At 39.9% G+C, this 25,787-nt stretch overlaps 1 protein-coding gene across 3 annotated transcripts in view; it reads left to right on the top strand.

The window, feature by feature from the left end:
- Cers6 (ceramide synthase 6) overlaps positions 1 to 25,787 on the top strand; it is a 281,534-nt gene that overhangs the window by 199,662 nt on the left and 56,085 nt on the right. For all 3 annotated transcript variants that reach the window (XM_010606924.2, XM_010606923.2, XM_010606926.2), the window contains exons 5-6: positions 19,332 to 19,382; positions 23,733 to 23,825. In XM_010606924.2, the coding sequence (XP_010605226.1) occupies positions 19,332 to 19,382; positions 23,733 to 23,825 (144 nt within the window). The remainder of the gene's footprint in view (positions 1 to 19,331; positions 19,383 to 23,732; positions 23,826 to 25,787) is intronic.

Below are 25,787 nucleotides of genomic sequence, written 5' to 3'. Positions count from 1 at the left end.
CCTCTACTTCTGTTAGTTGTTTGTTCCTTTTTTTTTTCTATCTTTCTCTTATTTGGGCTCCCCAGATAAAAGCCACTGTGCATTTTTTTTTGCCCAGCCCTGACAACTTAGGGTCATCTTTGATTTCTTTCTGTGTTCCAGATAAGGAGGACAGAATAAGCAAAAGCAGCAGCATCAAGTGCCAGCCTCTCTTAATTAAGCAGGGATTGGTGCATGGATCAATTTTGTGGAGCTAAATCCAAGATGACTGATGCAGCCCTCAAAGAGTTCTATCTAGCAGGGAGGCAGACAAGTAATCAAATGTTTGCAGCAAAACGAGTACATGCTGTCAAAAAATATGCATGCGGGAGGCTTCTGTGAAGCTCATTTGGGAGAAACATGTCATGTGTGACTCGTGGGAAATGTTTGCATCAGGTGGGGCCTTGCCAGCAAAGGGGGATGGTAAGAAATGTGTCTAAAAAGGTAGGTTGAGGACAGCGTGTAAATTACTGACCTCATGATAAGGAGCCTGGGCCTTATGGATAATTGTTTTGTGAAATCATCAGATATATTTAAAATGCAGAAGAGGTGAACCTGGATTCCCAGCCTGTTTTCTGACTTTCTTCTGGACCTTGCAATGCATCCTGTAGGCATCTCAGAAGCTCTTCAAGTTCAAAACCAAGTTCATCATCTTCCCTTCCCAGTTATTCCTTCTCTGACCAGACATCTGAGACACTCAACCACTCCAAAGATCTTGGTGTAATCTTCATGTGTCCTCTGTCCCCACCCCCAAGGCCAGCAAAACAGCACATCTCAAAGACTCCCCTCCAGTAGTGCTCCAGTTCATCCGCTGATGTCCATTTTTAATTCTAATCTTTTATCAGCTTAGTGTCACAAAACTATTATCCTTCAGTATACAGAGGTCACATAAATTGTTTTATTGCTTCAGCACAAGGAGTTGAAGTGCCATTAAATTTTTATAAACTTAAGATAGTACATACATAACATACATTTTAAGGATATTGGAAACAGCATCAGTAAGTTAGAAATTCATAGGGTAGGCACTCGATGCCATTGACATCTCTCCTTGACTTGATGTGTCCCTTAGTGTTTCTTTCTGTTATATTAGGATTAGGTTTGGAGCATATTGTAATCTGCCAATCAGTTGTAATGGCTTAAATGAGAAAAAAAGCCATTTCTCATGTTAAAGAAATCTGAATACTGATACAGTGGCTTCATTGGGTGATTAGGAGTCAGGGACTTTCTGTCTTTCCATTATACTGTGCTAGTACATGGCTTCCATCTTCTAGAATATTTCCTGGTGCAAGGTGGCCGATGGAACTCTGGTTATCCCATCTGTGGGACAGTCCTTTGCCCCCCAAAATAATAGAAGTAGAGAGGAAATTTATTTTCTAGCCAGGTCATCTGCCGTCTACCAGTCCTCTCAACATCCTGTATATCCTTTCCCTTCATAGATAAGAGCTGTGTCACAAGGCCCTAACTTCCTGAGAGGAGGCTGAGAAAGCTTATTTGTGTTTTTAGGTTGAGATAGAATGAAAACTTAAAATTGGAGTCAGTCACTCAGAAAGAAAAAAGAGAGTGATGTTGGTATAGGCAACTAAAGAAGAACAAGCAACTTTGTAAGGTTAAAGGCATTTTCTTTATACCAGGAGAAATAAGCCTATTACTAGTACCACTGAATGTCCCATATGTCAGAGACTTAGGCAGTGTGGCTACCATTCCAGAAAGCGTGCATATTAAAACTGTGAAATCACAGGCTGGGGAATTAGCTCGGTGGTTCCGGTGCCCGCTTCACAAGCACAAGGACCCGAGTTTGATCGCTGGTACAATAAAACCAGAAAACCAGTAAAATCACAGTGCACATCTTGCTTTCCTCTCCCCTACCTGTCTAGCCCATGAAGTGGCAGATACTTAGATCCTGAATCCTCCTGTTCACAGAAAGATAGGGACACGCTGAGCAGGTAAATTAGATAGTGACAAACTGCTCCTCCATAGAATTTTTCCCTTGACACATCACATCTTGTGGGTGTTACAGCTTCAGCAGCTTATTACTTTGGGTGGTGAGATCACCAGCGCTTACCTGCTGCAGATCAGGGTCACCTGCGAGTTTGGTTTAGACACGTAACTGAGCATTGACCCTCACAGAGGCTCTATTTTAATAGGTCTGGATCCCATCCCAGATGCCTGGAAGATTTAAAAAAATCATTCCTGATGTGCAGGCAGCCTTAGCTGAGATCATCTCCTTCATGAATATATAGCTCTTGAGGACATGCTTTGCAGGCATGACAGCCACTGCATGGAGTCGTATACTCCTGGGTTCCTCTGAGACATAACTTGGGATTGTCGTAATGGGTCTGGATCAGTAGGTATGATTATAGCAGAAGAATGTGTAAGAAGATAGGAAGAGCAGATTTTTTCCTCCAAAGGCCAAAATGATTAGCTGTACTGGTTAAAAATATGGAGAATTAACTGTATATTTGTAGCATCTTCAATATAAGAAAACACAGTCTGAGAACTCTGGTTTTATTATCTTTATAATTTCTCAATTCATTTTTATATTACTTTGTTGTCTTTTTGTTTTGCTTTGTTTGGTACTGGGGATCGACCTCGGGACCTTGTGCTTGCCAGGCAGGCGGCGACACCACTGAACTAAATCCCTGGCCCTATATTGTTGTCTTTTGTTATCACAGTAAATTGTGATTGGCATCTTATGATAATCATTGTGGCCGTTGTATAGAGCAGAGAATTGAAACAGAAAGATCGTACTATTGTTTTAAGCTGACAAGATGTCAAACGAAAAGCATTGAAGAAGTTTGTGTGGAAAGATAGGCAATTAATCTGGAGTGTTTTTTTCTTTCATTCTCTCCTTGGCAGAGAGCACCAGCCTTCTGAAAAGCCCTCTGTGTCCCAATACCTAGATCTCCTTACCCTCATCTAAATGCTTTGTCCAGGAACCATAACTGGGATGGGTAGGGCCCACACCTACAGATGCAACTTAAAAGTCGGCAACACACAGATTTATAGATGTAGGCTGGGGCAGTGAAGCTTTTGCCAATTTAAAGCCAAATTTCTCTCTCTTCTCCCCTTTTTCCTTCCTTTTCCCCCTCTGGGTGGCTTACTTTATTTACATAAAAAAGTAGAAACTAGAAAATAATGTCAATACCAAAAAAGCGCATGCAACAGTGATAGAATGATTTCTTTCTTCGAGTCACCAGTCGTGAACCTTTCCCAGGTGAGTCTGAGCACCACGTCCCTTGCACAGGCTGGACACAGCAGTCTTTTCTCCTGTGGCCCTTGCTGTCCTTGACCTCGTCATGTATAATTGCACTGTTCGCTTTGCCTGTTTTGTTTGTTTGTTAACTGTCTCCGGGTTAGGGAATCAGCTCTGTGAGAGTAATGATTACCTATCTCTCCAGTTCACTCCTGTGTCCCTGGCACCTGGAACACTGCCGGGCACAGGCAAGTTGGGTAAAGTGAATGTCACTGAATGATTAAAGAAAATACATAAGGCACTTAATTGTCCCAGTGTTCGGTTTAATTATTTTTATACTATTCTCAAAGCGCCGTCATTTAAGTAAATGTCATCTTCACCTAAGGAGATTTATGGTACAGCTGACCTTCTAGTCCCATCTTGTTACTCTTGGGCTTATGATAGCTGCCCATTCCCCCTATATTCAGATAGTTTTTATTCCTTCCTATTTACACTTTTATGTACCACTTCTTGGACGTCCTCTTTTTTCCCTCCAGGGACAAAATTACAGTGAGCTCCATCATAAACAGTTTGATGTTACCATGAGTGGAATCACTTTTATCTTAGATTAAATTTTGTTTGTTGGAACAGTACCTACATGTAATGCAACCCTATTATTATAGGTTAAAGGTGTGTTATTTCTCTTTGCAACCTATGCCATATGAGAAGTGGGGGCAGTTCTTCTAGAATGTATGTTCTAGAATCGGCTAAGTTGGTGAATTCTTATACCATTTACATTATGAAACATGTATTTATTGCATAAGTAACTAGTAACATTTAAATACTCCATACTAAGTGGGATGACCTTACAGAATTGAAAATATTTTTATGATATCAAAACCCTTTTAGTTAGAATATATTATAAGCTGTAATTGAAGACCTAGAATCACATTGTCATTTAACTCATTGACATCTGTTAAATGGTAATTACCTGTTAGCTTGATATAAGTTTTCTGTATTACACTTCCTATTGATACCAGAATAATGTGCTTTCTCGGTTCATTCACTAAAGTTGTTTACATTGGAGCAAGTAAAATGTCATTGTCCCAGGCCTACTTCCCATTTAAAGGTTGCCTCATGCCTGCATTGAGTTATAGCCCTTGAACTATAGACAAAGTTGTGAAATTATGTGTATCTTTTAGTCTGGTGGTTGGTAGATCAGCTTGGTTCAACTTTGCGTACTGCCTGGTATTGCCAATGTGTAGTACAATAATAACCTTGCTTCTCACTTGTTTACACAGGGACATTGTATAATTGACAGTGTATGCCTGAAGAATCGGGCATTTGGCAAGTGACAAGTGCAACCCCATGAGAGAGTGTGTGAGCCAAACTTCGAGAAAGTAAACATTGAAGAGTTAATATTATAGATATCAGTAAACTCAGAAATTCACTAGGTGTTGGGTAAACAAAACAAGAAAGCACTCAAAAAATACAACAGAAGATAAAATGAGACCTGATTCTATTTCAGTTCGTATTCTACTGCATAGATATAAGTTGTCAGTGATATACTGTGGTTAGCTGACCTTTTGGTTTTTATTTCTGGGTAAGTAGAGTAGTAATTTAATAGCGCATCTTAAAAATATCGTACCAGTTTCATTAATCATCCAGTCTTTCTTTTCCAGTTGATTCTAAGATGTTTATTCATTTAGAGGGAAGCTTCATGTTATATTAATCAAACCTTTCCTATATTTCCAGTTCAGCCCTTAGATATACTTCAGTAGCATTAATCTATCCTCCTTGTATCTTGCAGCTCCTTTCCTACCAAAAAAGTAATTACACATTTTAGGAGGGTAAGAAACTGGGTAAACAGGAAGATAGACTTGATTAAAATCAGAACCTAATGATCAAAATTTAACTGCCTGAAGATCAATTCTTTCTCTGTAATTAACTCAGCAACTCAGAGGCTAATCTCTCTATCCTAATTAGAGGATAATAGAATATTAGGATGCACCACTAATTTAAAGGGTATAGTTTGATCAGTTGTCTTATTAGTATTGAGAAATGAAAAACCAAGTTGTGATTGCCTGCTGAATTTTAATATATAAAACTAAGGAAAGGGGAGGTAATTATTATCTTAAATTAAATTACCATCAAAATTTACCATCAAATTTTCATCAGTGTTGAATTTAGAGAATTTAATCTTTAATATCAACCATAAAACGAGCCTCATAGAGGACACATTGGGAAACAATTACTCATTTTTCTTAAGCATCACAAAATTGAATGATTTTATTGTCATGATTACTAATAATTCTCTGATTATGTTTGTAAAAGTGACTTAATTTCATCAGTGATTCACGGAGTTGAAATTACAGTGGGTAAAGTCTCTACAAAATGAAAAAGGGAGGTCTTTCTGGATAGGTTTCCTCCTGGGGTTGGAGTCAGCACCATGGTCAGGGCATGGTGTGCAAGAATTTGTCTTCTGTGAGAAATAAAGAAAAGAAGGTGGCATCTAGAATATGTAAAGAACTCAAAACAATCAGCCCCCCAAATATAAAGACCCGATTCAAAAATGGGCATCTGAAATGAACAAACATTTCTCAGACAAAGAAGTAAAAGCAGCAAGTAAATATATGAAAAAATGTTCCACATCACTGGACAATCAAGAGATGCAGATGAAAACAACACTGAGATTCCACCTCACCCCACAAAGAATGGCTGCTATCAAGAAATCAAACAATAACAAATGTTGGCGGGGTTGTGTGAAGAGAGGAACCCTTCTCCATTATTGGTGGGAATGCAGACTGGAGCAGCCACTATGGAAATCAATGTGGAGATACCTCAAAGAGCTGGGACTAGAGGTTCCATTTGACCCAGCCATCCCTCTGCTGGGTATCTTTCCAAAAGAATTAAAAGAATCATACCAGAGTAATAAATGCACACCCATGTTTATAGCAGCACAGTTTGTAATAGCTAAAACTTGGGAACAGCCCATTTGCCCATCAATTGGAGACTGGATAAAGAAGATGTGGTTTTTCTATAAAATGGAATAGTACTCAGCCATAAAGAATGAGAAATTAGACTCATTCATAGGAAAATGGATACATATTGAGGATATACTCCTAAGTGAAATAAATAAGTCACACATGTGTAAATACTGAATGGTTTCTCTGGTATGAAAAACTATAGCAGTACACAAGATCCTCATGGGATAATTGATAGTGTGAAATAGGAAGAAAAGGGCTAAAGGTATAGGGACAGTGTGAAGGGTAGGGGAAAGGTAATGAGGGAAAAGAAAACAATATGAGAAAATGAAAAAATGGAAATAAAGTGTTTGTAAATGGGGAAGGGAGGAGGGGATGAAGGGAGGACAGGGACAAGGGGAAAACATGAGCACCAAGACCTGTCATGTGAAGGTACAAGATCCCCATGATGAATGTAACTGTACTGTATACCTAAAATGTACCAACAAACTCAATAAAAGAAAAGAAATTACAAAAAGAAAAGAAGGTGGCAAAGAAGGTAGTGAGAAATAGGACCGGAAGGGGGTCTAGGAGTTACTCAGTCCAGCTCCTTATTTCGCACAGCGGCATTCAGGTGGGTGAATTGACTTAGTTAATGTCATTCTCATCTGGGTGGGTGTCCTAATGCCTCCTGTCCTTTCTGACACTCTTCTGTGTCACATACTCCTCCAGTTACTGCAGGGACCGAGAAAGTAAGGAAATTTTATCTACTACTAGAGTCCTCTGCTCATTTTAAAAAGTGCTATTCTTTACTCATAAAAGTTAACATTGCAAGTGTTTGGCTATTTCGCAAGATTTTGAATTTCATATCTCCCTGCACCATAGTCAAATAACGATAGCATGGTATTTCATTCACTCATATGAAATGGTGTCTTCCATGGCTGTTTCTGGATTACTAGCCATTTCTTTTCAAATATAAGTTTAGAAAATACAGAACTCTTGGTACTTAAATGTATTTGGAGATGTGATTCACACAATTAAACCGATTTCCTGTAGGTTTTCAGATACAGTACAAGTACAGACATGGTGATAACACTTTCAAAAGCAAGTCAATTTTCATGTACAACTAAAATCAAGTCTAGAGTTTTCTAATATTTTTTAAAAAGAAATGGTTTTTTGCTCTTTTCTTATATAACTTCTTTAAAATGTCCTCAGGAAGATGATTTTTAAGTAGATAGACCTTAGCTCAAGGTAAATTCATTTCAAAAACTGATGATCCATGAAAATATTGAAGGTTGCTTAGGCTGAATTGTCTCAAAGACCAACTCCTGTTCTCTTCCACAGGTAAATGTTGTCTAATATTCTATTTTGTGCCCTCAGCAAAAAGCCTTCTCCCACTCAACCTGATTTGACTCTGGCTTTTGGATTCTTGGCGCTAATTTTGGCTTCTGGCTGAGAAGGTTGCAGGAGGAGATGCATCAAGCTGAGCATCAGAAACTATCGGTTGCATTTGCTGCCTGTTGTTTACTTGATTGTATTTGCCGGCGTTCTTTAATCAAGAACCAGGACTCTTCCAGACCAGTGTAGCTGTTGCTACATGGAATGATCAGATCAGGATGAAGGCTGAGCTGCAGCTGCAGCATAGCCAAGAAACCCAGCAGCGCCGTGGCCTAAACGACAAGGAAGTTTATTTGCACCAGTGTAACAGCCCTGCTGGGAATCACCGGGGGCAACCTCTGTTACACATGGTCTCCATCGGAGACTTTGGGTCCCTTTCTGTTTGTTAATTTGCCATCCTTGGGCCAGCGGTCATCAGACTCTCTGATTTCAGAACCTTTTACTCCTGTAACAGTTACACAGGATCTAAAGAGATTTCGTTCCAGTCATTGATGGCAGCTGCTGTGGTGACTCTATTGCTGTTGACACATTGGAAATTAAAACTGAGGCGTGTTTTAAACATTAGTTTATTTAAAAATAACGACCATAAATCTTTTACCTCGTAGCATAGACATTGGAAGAAAAATAACTAGTTTCTAAAACAAACAAAAAAATTCTTTAATATGTGGTTCAGTAGACAACAGCTGGATTCTCATTCCTGTCCTATATTCAGTCAGTCATGATGAGTTGTTTTAGTTGAGTACGTGAAGAAAATGTAAATTCAAAAAGTATCTTACTGTGTCTATTAGGGGATCTTAAAATAGAATTTTCTCTCTTTGTGAAAAGTGATTCTTTGATTTGAAAATGGTGTGCAGGGAAATTAGAGACTTGCTCACACATGGCTAAGACATGGTTGAGAAAAGCTTGATTTCGGGTCCCTGCTGCCTTGGTCTGTTCTCTTTACAGCGTTTGTGATGATCACAGTGAGTGTCTCACCCAGCCATGCTGAGACTACACGTGCAGCTGCTGTTGTGCCTGATGTCAGGAATGGGCCCAGTGAGCATCTGCTTATTATTTCACCCCTTGCCTCTTTCCACTGACCCACAATACTCTTATTTATGAGCAGTACCCCTTATCCTGCTGCCTTCTACATGCTTAGCAGTGTCCTTAAAAACAGGTGATTGTAATCCCCGCTGCTTGGGAGCCTGTTGTAGGAAGCTCACAGTTTGAGCCTTGCCCTAACTTAGCAGACCCTGTCTCAAAATAAAAAAGGCTGAGGATGTAACAGAGTGATGGTGGAGCACTGGCCTAACATGCTGGGTTCAGTCCCCTATACTGAGCGGGAAAAAGGTTGATACTTAGAAAGTCAATACCGGAAAACATAAACCCACAGGGAAGCCAATACGAAGCCACTTGATAAGCACTGGGAGTGATGTGTGTGCTCTAAGCTGGAATTCAGTGAAGAGGAAGAACCACAGAAGAGCCGAGGGAAACAAGTTTCTGGAGACACAAAGCCAGCACATGGAGCCTGGAAGATTGTGCAAGAGACACAGGGTGGACAGGGAGTGGCAGATAGGGGCCTCTGTTGCTGAGGCAAAGAGGCAGGAAGGACTAGAACACACACAGGGCAAGAACTTTGGCCGGAAGAGGGAAGCGGATGCCTCTTGGGAAGTTTGGACACTGTCTCCCATGGTCACCGTGGGCAGCCTAGCGAGTTGGGGCCTAGAAACACAGGCAGAGAGGCTTTCTACCTTCTCCGTTGGAAATGGAGAGGGGGCTTCTGAGATTTCCCCCCTACTGGGGAATAATGCATAGAAAGGGACAGTTAGGAAATTGTTGGAGTTATGAATTAGCCCCTGAAAGATAAATTTGTATTCCTCCTCCCTCTGCAAGTTTTTCAGGGTGGCTGGCTCATGGTAGTCCTTTATGTTATTTGCACAGACTTTTATTCCCCCATTCTACTTTCTCTTAATTGAGAATTTAGAATTAAATTATGAATGATATATTCATACTCGAAATATCTATCAACACACAACTCCAGAGGCACCTATTTCCTGGGCTAGATTTTAGTTTAAAGTTAATTAGGATTGTAGAATAATTTGAGAGTGGCCTTGTATTATTAATGCTGTTAATGTTGTTTGTAAATAGAGAGCAGATGCCTTTTTTATAAGAATGTTAAAACTGCACGAACTAGGCCTTTAAAAAAATTATTCAAATAAGACCTGTTCATTGCAGGAAACTTATAAATACAATAACTTATGTAATTTAAACTGACAAACAAACATAAGAAAAAACAAATCACCTGAGATGATCATTACCCAGAAATAACCACTAAGTAACTTTTGGTAGATAGCTGATAGGCATATTGTGTGTGCACGTGCGTGCGTGCGTGTGTGTGTGTGTGTGTGTGTGTATACGTACAATCAACCTTCAGTATCCATGGGTCCTGCATTCAACAGTTCAACAACCCAACATCGATCAAAAATATCCAGACAAAAACTATAATAATCACAGATATTTTCCTGCCACTTTTCTCTAAAAACATATAGTACACCAACTTATATGCCATTTATATTGTATTAGGTATCGTAAGTAAGCTAGAGATGATTTAAAGATGTGGGAAGATACATGTAGGTTATGTGTAAATACTACCTAATTTATCATGAGGCACTGGAGCAGCTGTAGATGTTGATAATGCAAGGGTCCTGGAATCAATCCCGAGGATAGCAGGGGATGACTGTATAGATGTAGGCTATGCTGTATGTGTTGTTCAGACTTCCTTCGCTGTACCAAGAGACCTGACATATACAATTTAAAAGGAGATTCACTGTAGAACATGATTTCAGAGGTTTCAGTCTATGATTGTGTGGCCCCTCAGCTTTTGGCTCTGCCCATCCCTCTGGGGCCACAGCGTGGCAGTGGGACACAGTGGATCAAAGCTGCTCACCTCGTAGCAACCAGGAAGCAGCAGAAGTGGGGTTGAGAAAAGGAGACCCTTGAAGGCCACATCCCACTGATCTACTTCCTCCAACTTGGCCCCTCCTCCTGGTAGACCATTCGGCTGTGGAACCATCAGTGTGTGAATCTACTGAGGCGGTTAGAACCCTTGTGATCCACGTATCTCTAGGCCCCAGCGTTGAGCATTGCTGCCCTGAGGATCAAGCCTGTAACCCATGAGCTTCGGGGGTCATCCCAGATCCCAACCACAACACTATGTGTTTTATTTTTAAGACAGAGTGTCATTATGTAGTTTGGTCTGGCCTCTAACTCCCCGTGATTCTTCTGCCTCAGCCTGTCAAGTGCTGTGATTATAGGTGTGTGCCACCATGTCCAGCTAACACTGTATATTTTAAACATAAGGTGTGCACCACATACTCTTGCTTATAATCTCATTTTAATTTTAAATATGCCTCTTACTACACAGGAAAGAACAACCAAGAAATCTGAGGGAATTAACACTGCAGCCTTCAGCCAGTAGTGAATGGGAGCGGGTGGATAAATGCCTCAGTAACCCTGCTCTGTGTGCAGAGTGTCAGGAGATACAGGCTGCATAGAGCTGGGCTTGAGATACAGTAGCCAGCAGCAGGCCAGCTAATTTCTGCAAATCATGTTAGAGTTTCTTTCTCATCTACACCTCTTTCTCTGAAACAGTCTGTATCCAAGTATCCATCTCAGAATCTGCCTTCAGAGCATCCACTTCATATAATGGACAATTAGATTTATCTCAGTTTCTCATTACTAGGAAAATCATGATAATAGGCATTCGTATAGAAATGCCTTTACACATGGGTCTCATTATTTCATACAGTATATGCTGAATCAAGGACATGAACATTTTAAAGATTGGAGAGGCTGTTCTAGCTTACAGAGCATTGGTTTCTGTGAACACTGATGACTCTTGGGTACCGACCTTGTAAAGTAGTTGCCAGACACTGCAGTTAAAAAAAAAGAACTGTCCAGTTTTAATCTGTAATTTTTACACATTAGAGCATATACTAGTCGCATACATTTTTGTTTAACATGTTGCCTGTTTGTATCTTCTCCCCATTTTTCTCATTTGGTATTTAAATACTTTAATTAGTTTATGACCTCTAGGTTAGTGTTATTAATCCTTTGTCACGTGTTGTCAGTTGTCTTCTTAAATTGTCCTTTGACTAATCTTGTGCTTCTTAGTAGCTGCTCTCACTCCTGAGCCTGCACGTTTCTTTGCCTTGTGTGAATGTTCTCACCGTTCTACCTGCCCTTGGATCTTTCCACCTCATTTTCTTTCATATTCTCCCTTTTTCTTCATCTGGTTTCTTTATTTCTATTTCCACTTTGAAATGTATGGCCGATTAGTCCATCTTTGCAGGAATTCCCACTGTGCATAGAGAACCCCAGCAAGCCGACTTTTCAAGCTACTTTTTGTGCCCTCCTTGGGAGCTGTGTGCCACTGGGATGTGTGTGGAACCCTTCAGCTGGGCTGAGGCAGAACAAGTTGAGAATTGTTGGTGGAAAGGTTTCTGAACGCATGGAAGTGGCACTCTGTTTCCTCCTCTTTTTCTATGACAGGCCCTGCACTCCGTGAGGGTTTTATTCCAAGGATCTCCTTCTACTTATATATGCTTGGCAGATCTGCAAATTACTCTGGGAATTGATGGTGGAATGTGCTGAAGGCACATGCTGGATAGACCAGGTCTAGAAGACCAGCTTCCTTTTGCAAGAAAGGCCGCTATCTTTATAATAAGCCCAAATTACATTTCCACATCATGAGAGCTTTCAAAGCTAATGCAGATGCCACAGACCTCTAGGGGAGGGGGAAAGGGGTTGCTGCTCTGCTTTGTAGATTTGTAGTCCTGTATCTACTGGCCCAGAAAGGGGAGGAAGGGCACCTCCTGCATTCAGGAGTGTTGAAGGCTGCTCACCACTGACCAGCAATATCTTCAAGCTGAGACACAAATAAGCAGAGTTTATTTGTACAGTTTTGCAACTTATAAAATGTGAAATACATCTTTGCATTCTGGGTTACTTTATAGTTGTATTAATTTTAAACTATAGATTATCTTCTAAATTGATTTGATTTCTATTAATTGATTTAAATTACACAGCTGAATATTTCCTAAAGGGACTTTATGTAACATTATGACTAGAGATAGCAAACATTTACAATTACACAGGAAAGAAAAAATCAGCACAGAAGCTGAGGGGTGATCTAGGTGCTGTGTTTGAGCTTTAGGATTAGATGTTAGTTTCCCAAAACCAAGGTGAGGAGGCGGTGGTGGGGTCACCTCATTCTCACTGGCAAGAGGAAATGCGATGAGCATTCCCAGAAAAGAAGTATTGGGCTGGGGGTTTAGCTCAGTGGTGCAGCCGCCTGCCTTGCAAGCACAAGGTCCTGAGTTCGATCCCCGGTTCCAAAAAAAAAAGAAAGAAATATATTTTCTTTCCTTGGATTACATCTTAAAATATCATATAGAATTTATACATTGAGCTCAGGGTGGACAAACTGGTAGCATTTCAGGCCTGAAAGTATTTTTAAGCCTATTTCTTGCTTATAAGTCTTCAGTATAAGACGCCATAAAGTTTTAAATATGTCTTAGTGAAGTATTTTAGAATAGTTTTAGTGAAAATAACTTTCTGAGAGGATTTACAGTTTTACACAGTATTATTAATATAGATAGTAACCTGATTCAGGAGCTCCCTTTCTGGCATTTTCATGTATCATCCAAGGATCCATGCATGTGAGATTTAACCTGTGTAGAGGACAGCCTGTCTTTTAGATGACCTCCATGGACCATTATTTGTATCAGTTGACCTTTGTGAACGTGAGGAGGGAATTTTGATGGGAATGGTGAAAAATGAAATTTTACCTCTAAGATGCTGACTTCAGGTAAAGACCCACACACTTTTCACATCTCTGATGATGCCCCCCCCAAATGCCTGCAGTAGCACCTTGTATGATTCATGTTCTTTTGTTAAATCAAAATAATTATTAATTCAAATAAAATATTATTCAGTGCAGGTACCTACTGAGTCTTGATAAAAATAACACAGATAATGTATATGAATCTGTATCTCCGTCTCTCTTTAACCATTTAACACTTGCCTGCTTCACTGGCAAACTCTAGTCTTTCTTTAGGATTGCACTGATGTGATTACTCCAAATGGCAAAATAAAGTGAGCAAACCTGATCTATTTTTGAGAGTTCTGTTCATGACAAAATTTCTACATACAGCTGATAAAAGAAGAAATCTAATAGAAGAACATATTTACTGACACTCAGAGATTTCTGTACTCTGTAAACACAAAGTCAAGGAGTAAATGGCACTCAAGTCATACATGCAGATGAAGGCTGCAAGGTGCCCTGCAGCAGCACTCTGGCCTTCATCCACTGCTAGAGTTGGGTTTGCTCAGAGTAAGAAGAACACAGATGCTTCCCCTGAGATGGTGTTATTGATGGATGTGCCTGCTACAGAGCTGTGTCTCAAAGATTATGTCTGGGGGCAGATGTACATAATATAATAAAAAAAAAACCCTTGTACATTGTGGTTTAGATTCAGAGTGTTAGAGGTAATTTCTCATCCATTATGATAATTGCCTGTCTTAGTCTTAATCAAATATTTTATGTCATCTTAAATTGAAATTAGTTGATGTGCAATTTAATAGCTGTTAAGCACCATTTCTGAAGACTTACCTGCCATGTTAGCTCAGGTTGCCATAACAAAAACCACTGACTAGCTGGCTTAAACAAAAGAAAGTCATTTTTTGTCATTCTGAAGGCTGAAATTCCAGATCAAGGTAAGATCAGGATTGGTGCTTGGTAAGGGGACTTTTCCCTGGCATGTGGATGGCACCCAGAAGGATGTGCATGTGGTCCTTGGATGGTCTTTTCTCAGAGGTTATTCATAGACAGAGAAAAATATTCTCTTCTTACAAACCCACTGATCCTAATGATTTCAGGGTCAGCCACTATGTCCTCATTTAACCTTAATTACCTTCTCATGGGCTATGACAGCCATGTTGGAGGCTGTGTGCACGTATGAATTTAGAGGAGACAGTTCAGTCCATGGCAGGTGATTGGGGTGTAGGGGAGAACAAAAATTGACATGATAGTGTCTATTAACCAAGAAAATAATGGAGGAAGAAAACATGAAGAGTCATATTAGTGATTCATATGGAGCTCTGTAATAGTAACAAGCCTGGTTACCCATCTGGACATGTGGATTGTTCTGTGGATGAAACTGGGTCTTGAGATCCTTTCTTAATGTAACACTTAATGTTTTGTTTTTTGGGTTGTTTTTTTTTTTTGTACCAGAGTTCAAACTCGGGCCCTTGTGTTTGTGCCCTAGCACTTAATGTTTTTAGGTAGTAATTCATTACCTGAAAATGGGGAATCAATTCCAAGTGCCCATGACATTTTTTTTTCATTATCCATCCTTTATGCAGCCAGAGTACCTAGGAGAAGGTATAGTGCCCAAGCCTGGACAGCTTGGGTTTGAATTCTACCTTTTCTACTTACTACCTGGATACCTCTCAATGTATTACCTCTGTGATATTGGTTTCTTTGCCTAAAAAAAAACTAATGATATTTACCTTGATGCATATATTAGCATGTAGGCTGTGCTGTGCTAGTATCGTATTAGCTTATATATCGGTGAAATGATAGGAATGTATTTACCTTAAACATACAGTCCAGAAGTAAGTAGACCAGGGCTGACAGGGGAGCCCTGACATCAGGCTCAACAGAAACTTCCATCTGAGAGCCAAAGGTGCTGCGCTAGTTTTCATTATCTCCCTCTGACAAACACATTTACTTAGAGGCACCGTCCCAGAGTGTTCCATGGAAGTTCTCCTCATGTCCCTTCTACCAGAGAGTTAAGTGTAAGATTGTGTCAGATAGGGAGATTTGGATGAGAAGCGTTGTCTCTTAGCTGTTACTTTATTAGCAGTGGTTACTCTTCCTCCAGTAGTTACTCTAATATTAGAAACAGTTCACCCATTTACACTGAATTGTGAAATGTCATAAAATGTTTACCAAAGCACCTTGCACGTGTCAAGTCTAAGAAAGATGTAGTGACCCATCTTACTTCTCCCCTGGCACCTTACTGCTGGCAAACCATGGTACACAGATCAGCATGGTGAGCAGGCCTTAAAAGCACATAATTCCTCCTCCTGGGCCAGACATACTGAATCACAGCCTGCATTTCAACACGTTGATAAGCTCTGGGCTGAGGTGTTCTCTGTAAATCTTCAAAGGCTCCCGATAGCTCCTAAGTTGTGAGAATTAAATGTAAATCTTTTAAGGCATCTGATAGTTACAAGTTGTAAGAATTGAACGAGATTATATATAATACAGCACATAATTCCTCCTCCTGGGCCAGACATACTGAATCACAGCCTGCATTTCAACACGTTGATAAGCTCTGGGCTGAGGTGTTCTCTGTAAATCTTCAAAGGCTCCCGATAGCTCCTAAGTTGTGAGAATTAAATGTAAATCTTTTAAGGCATCTGATAGTTACAAGTTGTAAGAATTGAACGAGATTATATATAATACACATAAATAAAACATTTCACAAGTTATTGAAACAAAAAAAATTGAGAATCTTTGGCTTTTAGACTTCCCAACTTTGATAACATTTCTTTATATTGTAATACATGTGTAAAAGCATCCTGGTTCTGAGAAATGTGCTTGACTTACCATAAAAAAAATTTTTTTTTTTATGGTACTGGGGATCGAGCTCGGGTCCTTGTGCTTGCAAGCCAGGCCACCGAACTGCTGAGCTAAATCCCCAGCCCTAGCATACAATTTTTTAAGTACAAAGATTTTATTATCATAAATTGAGGGATTTCCGTGTTTTTAATCACCATCGCTATTGTATAGTGTCAAAATATTTCACCATTTTGTGTTCTTAATTGTTTTATTATCCTTTAATTTGTGTAAGGGAATATATAGATGTTGGTATCAAGAGAATGTAGAAATGTGCTAAAAAAGATAGCTAGAAAAATGGAAAAATTTTTATCAATGAAAAAATTGATACATGAATTTCATGGGATCAATTCAGATTCAAGCAGCTGTATGTACTGTGTTACTGTATAAGTTGAAGATTTTTCTATCTGCTAGAATCAGAAACATTTCAGATTTTTTTTTTATTTTGGAATATTTACTGGTTGAACATTTTTAGAGTTTGGAATTTTGGAGCACATTAGATTTTGAATTTTCAGATTAGAGAGATGCTGAATCTGATAGCAAATCTGGAAAGTCACCTCAGAGATTTCTGTTTTCTGATCTGTAAATTGGGAAGGATATTATTGTACCTATCTCACAAGGTTTGAAGGGGCATAAGATCCTAGAAAAATACACAGTACAGACAGAAGTTTGTATTAATATCTAGCGTTATCAGAGAGGGGTATACGTGAGCACATATGTAAGGCAACTTATCATTAAAATGTTTGGCGAACAAGCTTTTGATCTGAGCTGGGGCCCTCATAGCTCTTAGCAGTCATCGTGCCCGGGCTTTTGCTTAGCTTCAAGTGGCAGGAGCCTGGACAGACAGTTGTGCTGGCCACTTAAGTAGCAGGCCCGCCTGGACTCAGGTCTAGCTGATGTGCAGTAGACATGCACAGGTGAAGCCCGGGTTTTAGAAGAAACCCAGTAGCCAAAAAGCTCACAGCGGAAGAGAACTCTGAATTGTGGACCTTTCTGAGTCTTTGGGAGTCGTACCTTGGCTGTCCTGCCTGTGTCTGGAAGGGATGGTCACAGTGGAGAAGATTCTTGCTGCCTGGTTAATGGCAGGCACACTCATGCCCTGTGGGCTAGAGACTGATGAGTTAGAAAAGCACTACTGTGCTTGTTACAGGTCTCATATTTTGTTCTGTCTTCTCCTTTTCATTAGCATCAGGACATGAATGCTGGCTGTTCATACTGGGGGTTAAATGTACATATGTACTTTTCCCTTTGGGGCTTTCAGTTAATTGTGGAGGTAAACAACTTTAAATCAGAGAGAAAGATAGTAACACTAAGTTTTTTTTAGATTTTAAAATCAGTTTTGGTGTGCTGCGCTCACAGTTTAAAAACAAACATACATGTGTATTTAGAAATAAATCTAGCATCTCTAATCCCAGCACTCTGGGAGGCTGAGGCAGGAGGACCACATGTTTGAGCCCAGCCTAGGCAATTTAAGTGACACATGTCTTAAAAAAAATTTTTTAAGGGGGGCAAGAAGGGAAAGAAAAGTAAAAATGATTGAGATGTGCTTTGTATATGTTCCAGTTCCTTCAGATAAATGTAAATATATAGTAATAAAAAGGAAATTTAAAAGGGGATTGAAGGTGTAGCTCAGCACAAGGGCTCTGGGTTCACTTCTCAAGGTAGATAGATAGCATGGAGAGAGAGTATTCTTACATTTATGTCTATATTACATAGGGGAAAGGCTGGAAGTAGGCTATACATCAAAATATTCATGTTGATGAGAATTTAAATTATTTTTATTTATTTTCTGTATCTTTGATGAGCTTGTATGGTTTATGTAACTACAAAAATACTATAATGTATTAAATTTTTCAAGTTTCCAAAGTATTTTCATGCACCCTCTGTCTTGAGATCCTCATATTCACTCTGTGACGTCAGTAATGAACATGAATGGTATGAATGAGAGAAATGGAGAAGACACAGATAATTGAGAAACTTAGAAAGTGAAATGTAGCAAGATTACATGATACAGACAACTTTGGACAGATAGCAAACAGCAAAACTGAAGCCCAGAGTAAAAAAACAAAATCTTAAAAAGGGAGAAAATGACCAGTGCTTGAGTGTGAATGGGAAATGCAGAAATCCCTGAACATTTTTAGGTTCTTGGAGGGTCTTGGATGGCTTTTTGATTCTGTCTGGCTCCCTGCATCAAGGTGTGGTTCCCTTGTACCAGACTCTGACACGGGGAGCACAGAGGCTGCATTTCAGTGGGGGCTGCCAGTCTGAGTGTGATTTGCAATTCCGGCACTCCTGAGCTGTTTAACCTGAAAGTTATTTACACACCGGTGGCCTGCATTTACCTAGCTAGGTAATAAGACGTAAGGATGAAATGAATTAACCCTGTAAAAGTATAAGATCCTGTAAAAGTACATCAGACATAGGGAGGACTCAACAAATATTAACTATTAAAACTAATCATCCTAATTCCTGTGCCACAGGGCTGATGAGGATACTACAAGATTAAGTATAGGAAATAATACAGATGTACATTAAGTAGATAGGTATATATCAGAAAGTGCTGGTGGTTCTAGATGAAAGCATGCTAAAGAATGGTAAAGTTAATGTAAAAATAGGAGAAAGTTTATACTTACATTACTGGTTGGTTCCTTTACCTGTTTAAGTTCATACCAAGCCATCTCTGGTTCTTACAAATGTTTGACGTCTCTGTGATGTACACTTACATGTTCTAATTGTACAGGTGTGGAAGGCAAGTGATTGCTAAGTTACAAATGATTGTTTGGTTATAAAAGACCTTGACCACAGGAGGGGTTTGCTGTTGAGGGTTATCTGAGCTGTGCTAGCGAAATCAGAAGCACATCTTTGGTCAAGGGATGAGTAATGCTCCTTTGGAAATATTGAGTCCAACGTACTTAGAAGATTAGCATTTAGATTATTCAGAGAGATACTAGTTGCTTTAATATCCTATAACTAGTTGCTTTAATATCCTATAACTAGTTGTTATACAGGTAAATTCTCACACAGGTGAATTATTGAAATCCCAAGAGCTTGTCATAAGCATCTCTTATCTTACAAATGTGAAACGTGAAACATTCTCCTTTGTCATTTTTTTCAGACCCCCTGGTTGTGGAATACAAGGCACTGCTGGTACAACTACCCCTATCAGGTAAGAAGTCCTTACCATCTGGGCTTTTGCAACATAGAATATCTTTCTTACATCAAGTCCAGGGTTTCAGGGAGGACCCAGCAAGTTGTGACAGCCACTTGCTTTTTCATCAATGCTGGACATAACCTAGTGGGGACAATAGTTGATGCATTCTTAGTGAAATCCAAAACCAAAGCACAATTGCTTTAGCAGAGAAAATAAACTTGGACAGTACATTTGCTTGAGAATAGGATGCAATCAACTCAACAATTGTGTGATTCCTGTTCGCAACAGCCCACCTGCCTCTGTGTCCTGGGGGAAGGTCCCAGGTCTGATGACAATGCAGGGCTGCCCCGCAGCAAGTGGGAGAGCTCAGAACCAAGTGAGTTTGATTCACATGTAGCTTAGGAGAGCCTTTAAATATATAAGTCAAGCCCCATTTCCTTCAGGGCATATAACTGGGCTTTTGTACCATTACACATGGGTAGAATCACTGAAAATGGGATTAAATCATATCCCCCAAATGGGAAGATTTTAGATCCTTGCCCATAGACATACCTTTGCACCTACCCCTGACTATATATAAACTGAGGCTTTTCTTAAATTTCTAGCTGAGAAAGACCACTTTAGTTGGGATACGATATATAAGAGAAGCAACCAGAATTAGGTATTTTGGTGACAAAATGAAGAAGACATACATTAGAATGAATAATCAATTTATATATATATATATATATTTTTTTTTTTGCAATAGAAAACTATTGTATTTAAGTTTTTAAAAATGATCACAGTTAAAGATGCATTACCACGAATCCTCTCAAAACCCCACTGCCGCAACGCACTTAGCCCATCATGCTGGCCACTTTCTGAAGCAGTTCTGGAAGCCCTCTCTCGTGAGGGTCTTTAGTTGTGCCACCATGGCTGCCTTGACGGTTGAGTTTAGAGTCCTTTGGAGTCGTCTTTTCAGAGGCATTCGGGCTTCCTGGTGAGCACTTAGTGGAAGCGCTGTGCTCTGTATCTTCTCTACTTCGCAGGGAGTCGCACCTGGAGGTAGGGACTGGTGTTGGATACTCCTGGGCAAGTTCAAGGCTGAGGACATGTTGAAATGGAGCTCTGGTTTGCATTTCTATCACTGTTAAGTAGTTTATTCAGATCAGGAAAATGTAAATAATCAACATGACATGGTCAGAGACCGCTGAGTGTTCTGGGGATGTCTGGTAGAGAGCAAAGCAAGGTTGAAACTAATCATTTATTTTGCATAGTTGTAATTCTCAGGCCCAGCTGCTGTTTTGCTCCCATAAATACTTGGAACATGGTCATTTAAGGCTCTCTTTGAGCCTTGTAATGGTAGAGTGAGCAGCACAATCCATATATCTCTAAATTTCTGTTTATGAAGGACATTAAAGGCTTCCAGAAACCTTCATTGTAGGCACGGCAGCTGCTATAAGCCACCATGTTTGCGAGGTGAATTCTGCAGCCTGAAAGATACTGAGACAAAAGCCACGTGAAGTGTAATGCCTGTTGTTCTTCTTATGTATAATGTAGTCCGTATAATTTTAACATTTACAACTGGAGTGGAGAAATTGCTAATTTCTGAGAAAATGAATTGATAAGGCTGTGAACCAAAGTGTGCTGTGGGCCATTTCACAGGCGCCACTGGATTCAGCGTGAAAGTTTGAGGGTCTGGTAGACACAGTCATGTTTAAAAATAGGAAATATCATTAATGTGGAAGGACAGATACCATATGTAAGACGTTAGATGAAGATTTTTGCTGAGAAATTATCATCACTGAATGCTGAATAATTAAGCATAAAGTTGCAAGAATCTAGAACAATTTAGTGGTGTCTTGTGGGAACAGTGATCCTCCTGGACAAATGCCACATATGAATTAAAAAAAAATGACTTTCTTTGTATGTGCAGGGGAGTTAAGCAGCGTGTAATGACTGTGTATGCAATTACAGCCCTTGGCATGTGATCTTGTCCATGTAAATATGTACAATAGATTGCAGTTCAGAGTCAACCACAAGCCTGAGAATCTCTTTCAAAGCTTGAGCATGCTCGTGAAACATATTTCCTGTGCCCTTAGCATATAACTCACAGAAATAACTGAACAAATTTTTAGATTAAAAAAGTAGTGGTCCACACACAGTCCCAGCAAGGACACTGTGCTCCTTTTGTATGAACATGGATATTATATTTGCTACCTGTGTGATAATTTTATCTGTGCATTTTAAGATTAAAATCGTGTCGGGTTGCCCTCAGTTCACCCTCATGCAGCCTGTTGTGAAGAGCGCCAGTTGGGCAGGAGAAGCCCTAATGTTTTGTCATGGGCCTCACTGTCTGAATTAACTAACAGCAATTTCCTGTCCACTATATAATCTAGACCTAGAATGAGGGTACTAATTTTACAGTGTTTTATGAGAATCAAAGAGGTTAAGATGTGAGTAAGCTTTGTCAATTGCAGAGCCATCTGTGAGCGTGCTAATTATGAGATGCCCTCCTGTAAACTGTAGTTTGTGGATATGCTCTAACTTGTCTTCTTAACTCCTCTGGGCATTTTCCCAGGGGTTGATACCTACCGGCAGTCAGAGAATCTCATTTTGACCTTTGCTCTAAGGGTGTTGAAGCCAGGGTTCTGTGTCCTCGATTTCATCACTGCCAGCATCTGCCCCAAATACCTGTGCTTCGTTACTAATGCCTTCCAGTTTTAAAAGGGCAGTCCAGAGAGTGATGCCTTCTCTCCCGGGTGATGCTGAGATCGACAAAAACATTGATACTAGTGTGAGTTCTTAGTACAGGCTGCCATCACGGACTACTGTAAGGAGAAATCACCCCCCACTCATGAGCTCTCCCCTCTCAGGACCTGATTACCTCCCAAAGAACTCACTGCGAATTCCGTCACTTTGGACATTGGGCTTCAACAGACGGATTTCAGTCAGAGCAAAGTAATGTTCACACAGAGCTTATGACTGCTGGTTAGAGTGTCCTACCCCTCACGCACTCTGTTGTAAAAAATCTTAGCGGAGCAGTTGTCTCCCTTAATGCTTGTGCTTAGAGTAGCTAGTGAATTGAGTGCCAGCTTTTCCTTTCCTGATACTGCCGGGGAGGTCAGAACATACTATCAGTCGCATTTGCTGTTTATAAAATGCACATGCACAGAGGTAGGGGCACATTTGTGTGGAGACTCTTGAAGGTTTTTTGTTTATTCTGGTAAAGTAAGACATTTTGTTATAGTGTGATAAAACAATGAAAAACAACTCCACACTATTTTAAAGATATTTTGGTTTTAGAAATCTTTTTTATTAGCACGTATCTGGACACATCGATTCATGCACATAACACATCTCAATTCTTTTTTCACCCCTCCCCACTGCCCGCCTCTCCGTGCCCTTCCCTTTCGCAAGCACATTGATCTTCTTATTTCTTACTATCTTTTACTTCTTTCGTTCTTTATATTTTGAGTTTTCCATATAAGAGAAACAATGTGATATTTAAGCTTATGTGTTATTTCACTTACCATTGTGGTTTCAGTGTGCATCCGTTTTCCTGCAAATGACTCAAGGTTATCCTTCTGTACGGCAGAACAGTACTCCACTGTGTACAAATACCACATTTTCTTTATCCATTCCTCTGCTGTTTTGGCTTTATGGATTTATGTGCAGAATAAATAGTCTTGTTTCTCTGAACTGCTGAGGAAATCAGAGCAGGTAACTTGCCCGTCTTACATATAAGTAAACTTAAGGGCCAGTTTTATGCCTACAAAGCTGTGGAGCAGGGCTTTGATCCCAAATTTCCTGGCTGGGTGCCTAGTCTGCTATGTCTTAGTAGCTTTTGTGTCCCTCTGATCTTTTAATAAATAATTCAGAGTAATTCTTTTTATATTTGCGAGGTACTGAACATTTCCTAATAACAAGAAGACTTTCTAATTAGTGCAGAACTTGAAACTGCCTCCGTGACCCATACAGTGCCCCAGTTTCTGTTACCCACCTTCCTTGTCCTGGTATTTCCAGCAGTTGTCCGGGGTTATAATTACTGTGTATACAAGAGAAATCTTTTCAGGTTGGCTAAGATGTTTTGCAGATTCTCAAAGAACCATAAATGTTAACTGTTAAACTGAATAATGAATTGGATCCCAAATGTTCACGCCGATTAATGCTTTGTGGGTTTGAAATGAGATGAAAAGAATGTCATCAAGCTGTGTATTTGAGCCACCTTTGAAAGCTCCATTATCTACACAGAGAATGGGGCAGGACTACATTTGTACAGCAGAATATTGTGTTTCTTTTAAGCACTGAGTTTGAGATGTTTGGTATATAAATTGGGTTCTTTATTAACTATTAATCATTCTTTTTTATTTCTTATATCCTCAGCCTCTCACAACTGACCTTCACTACTATTACATGCTGGAGCTATCGTTTTATTGGTCCTTAATGTTTTCCCAGTTCACTGATATCAAGAGGAAGGTAAGAGTGGTTATGTCATAAAGTGCTTGCAAGCATGTTGTTGATGGGCCTTGGCAGGTGGGTGTGGTCTCCAAGACAGTCACCTCTGACTTTCTGGCTGCACTAGCTTAGCACTGCTTTTCTTATTACATAAAATGCTCTATGTTTGTGCCAGTATTATTTTGTTTATACTGTCCCTTTACTCTTCCCAGACGACCCAGTGTTCTTTTCTTCATGCGAAAATATAGCAGTGAATCCCAGTGGTAGTAATTTGCTCTCAGTCTGATTTCCAAGTCCCTCCATTGTCCAGATTAAATAAGAAAAAAAAAATTATTTGTAGTTCCTGGGAGAGAGAAAAGTCTCAGTGTTTCATCCCTGTAGAGTGAATTTCCCAATTAAAGGGTTGTCTGCTGTCAAAATATATCTCAGAAATGTAACAGTCCTAAGCAAACTGTGTTCTTGCTTCCTCCACTGTAATTGCTTTTGCTGGGAGTATTCATGACCTCCTGAGTGCTAAATCTCCTCATTCTGGCTTCCATCCTGCCAGCCTTTGGGCAGAATCAGTACTTTTGGCTATTTATTGGTTGGTTTCACTATGATTCCATTTTCTCAAGATTCTCACCTATTTGAACCAATCCTGCAAGGTTGTCTTACTATCCTCCGTCTTAATGCCTTCTGCTGTGTGTATTTCAGTCCACCAAGGTTCTAGAAGACCCTGTACTATACGTCTCTCTGAATTTCATCCTCGTAATCACTCCAGTTCCAGTTAGATTATTTTTTACTTATCCTCGTTTTGTGAATGGAGAAATAGCCCAACATGCCGAGTGTTGCCAGGTGAAGGCATGATCTCCTAGTCTGATTCTTTGTCTGTAACCCTTCTAACCAACACTCATGAAAGGTAGGAAGTTTTTCTTTAAATTCTTCTTGGCCTTGTTCCTACTCCTTTTCTCCTCATCCTGCCTCCTTAATATTGCTAGCATGCTTAAAATGAGTCCTCTGCATTTACCCAGTCTGATAAAATAGCCTCCTAAATGGTCCTTGTAACAGCTGTTCTTGTCTTCCTGCCCCCTAAGTTAAGTTGCTAAAACCTTCAAGACCAAGCCCAAACTACTTCAGTGTTGTAAACAGCATGACAAACCCACCTTTTCCACTCTGTTGTCCACTTCTATCACACACATGAACTTGAGCTGCAAATATCTTCTCACCATTGTTCATTATTATTCCTGTATATTTCATTCATATTCCTGTATATCTTTATTGTTTCCAAAACCGTCTCTGACTAGAATATACCCTATTTTCCCCTTGTCACTTAAGTCCTTCAAAAGAAACCTCTACGATGCCTTCTTTTGGTCTCGCAGTGTTTTTTACTACTCTTCCTGTATTTAGTGTGTGAGTTCCCCACATTTACCATATTATATGCTAACAGGGTGGTGACCTGCCTCTCCCTTTTCACTAGACATAGAGAGTCTGGGTCCATTTGGCCCGCTGTCACAAAAGCCATAGACCGGGTAGCTCATAAACAACAGAAATCTGTTTTTCCCAGTTCTGGAAAGGAAGAAGTCCAAGATGAAGGCACCAACAGGTTCTGTGCGTGGTTGAGAGCCCACTTTTTCATAGATGGCACCTTCTCGTGCCCTGCAATGGTGGAAGGGACAAGGCAGCTCTCTGGTCTCCTTCCAAAAGCCCTGCCTCCTAATACTACTGTTTTGGGCGTTAGAATTTCAGTGTACAAATTGAAGGAAACACAGTCAATAGAAAGTAGGATACATTTATCTTGATGGCAATATCAGTAAGTGTAAGGTAAAGGAGTAAATGGATCGGTTCATTTGCAAACAGGATCGTACATTATGATGAGCCCAATCCTGTATCATCATTGGGTAGACCAATGATCTGCAAAATTACAAATGCAAGTGGCAGCTGAAAAGCATTTAGAAGTCTGTGGTCTAGAACCTAAGTTCCCCTTTCTCTTCCACCAGCCAACAG

This window comes from Fukomys damarensis, unplaced genomic scaffold (assembly GCF_012274545.1).
Source record: "Fukomys damarensis isolate Sample0158 unplaced genomic scaffold, DMR_v1.0_HiC HiC_scaffold_26, whole genome shotgun sequence".
NCBI classification, from domain to species: Eukaryota; Metazoa; Chordata; class Mammalia; order Rodentia; family Bathyergidae; genus Fukomys; species Fukomys damarensis.
Note: the sequence above shows the minus strand (reverse complement) of the source record. Positions and strands in the feature narration are given on the sequence as shown.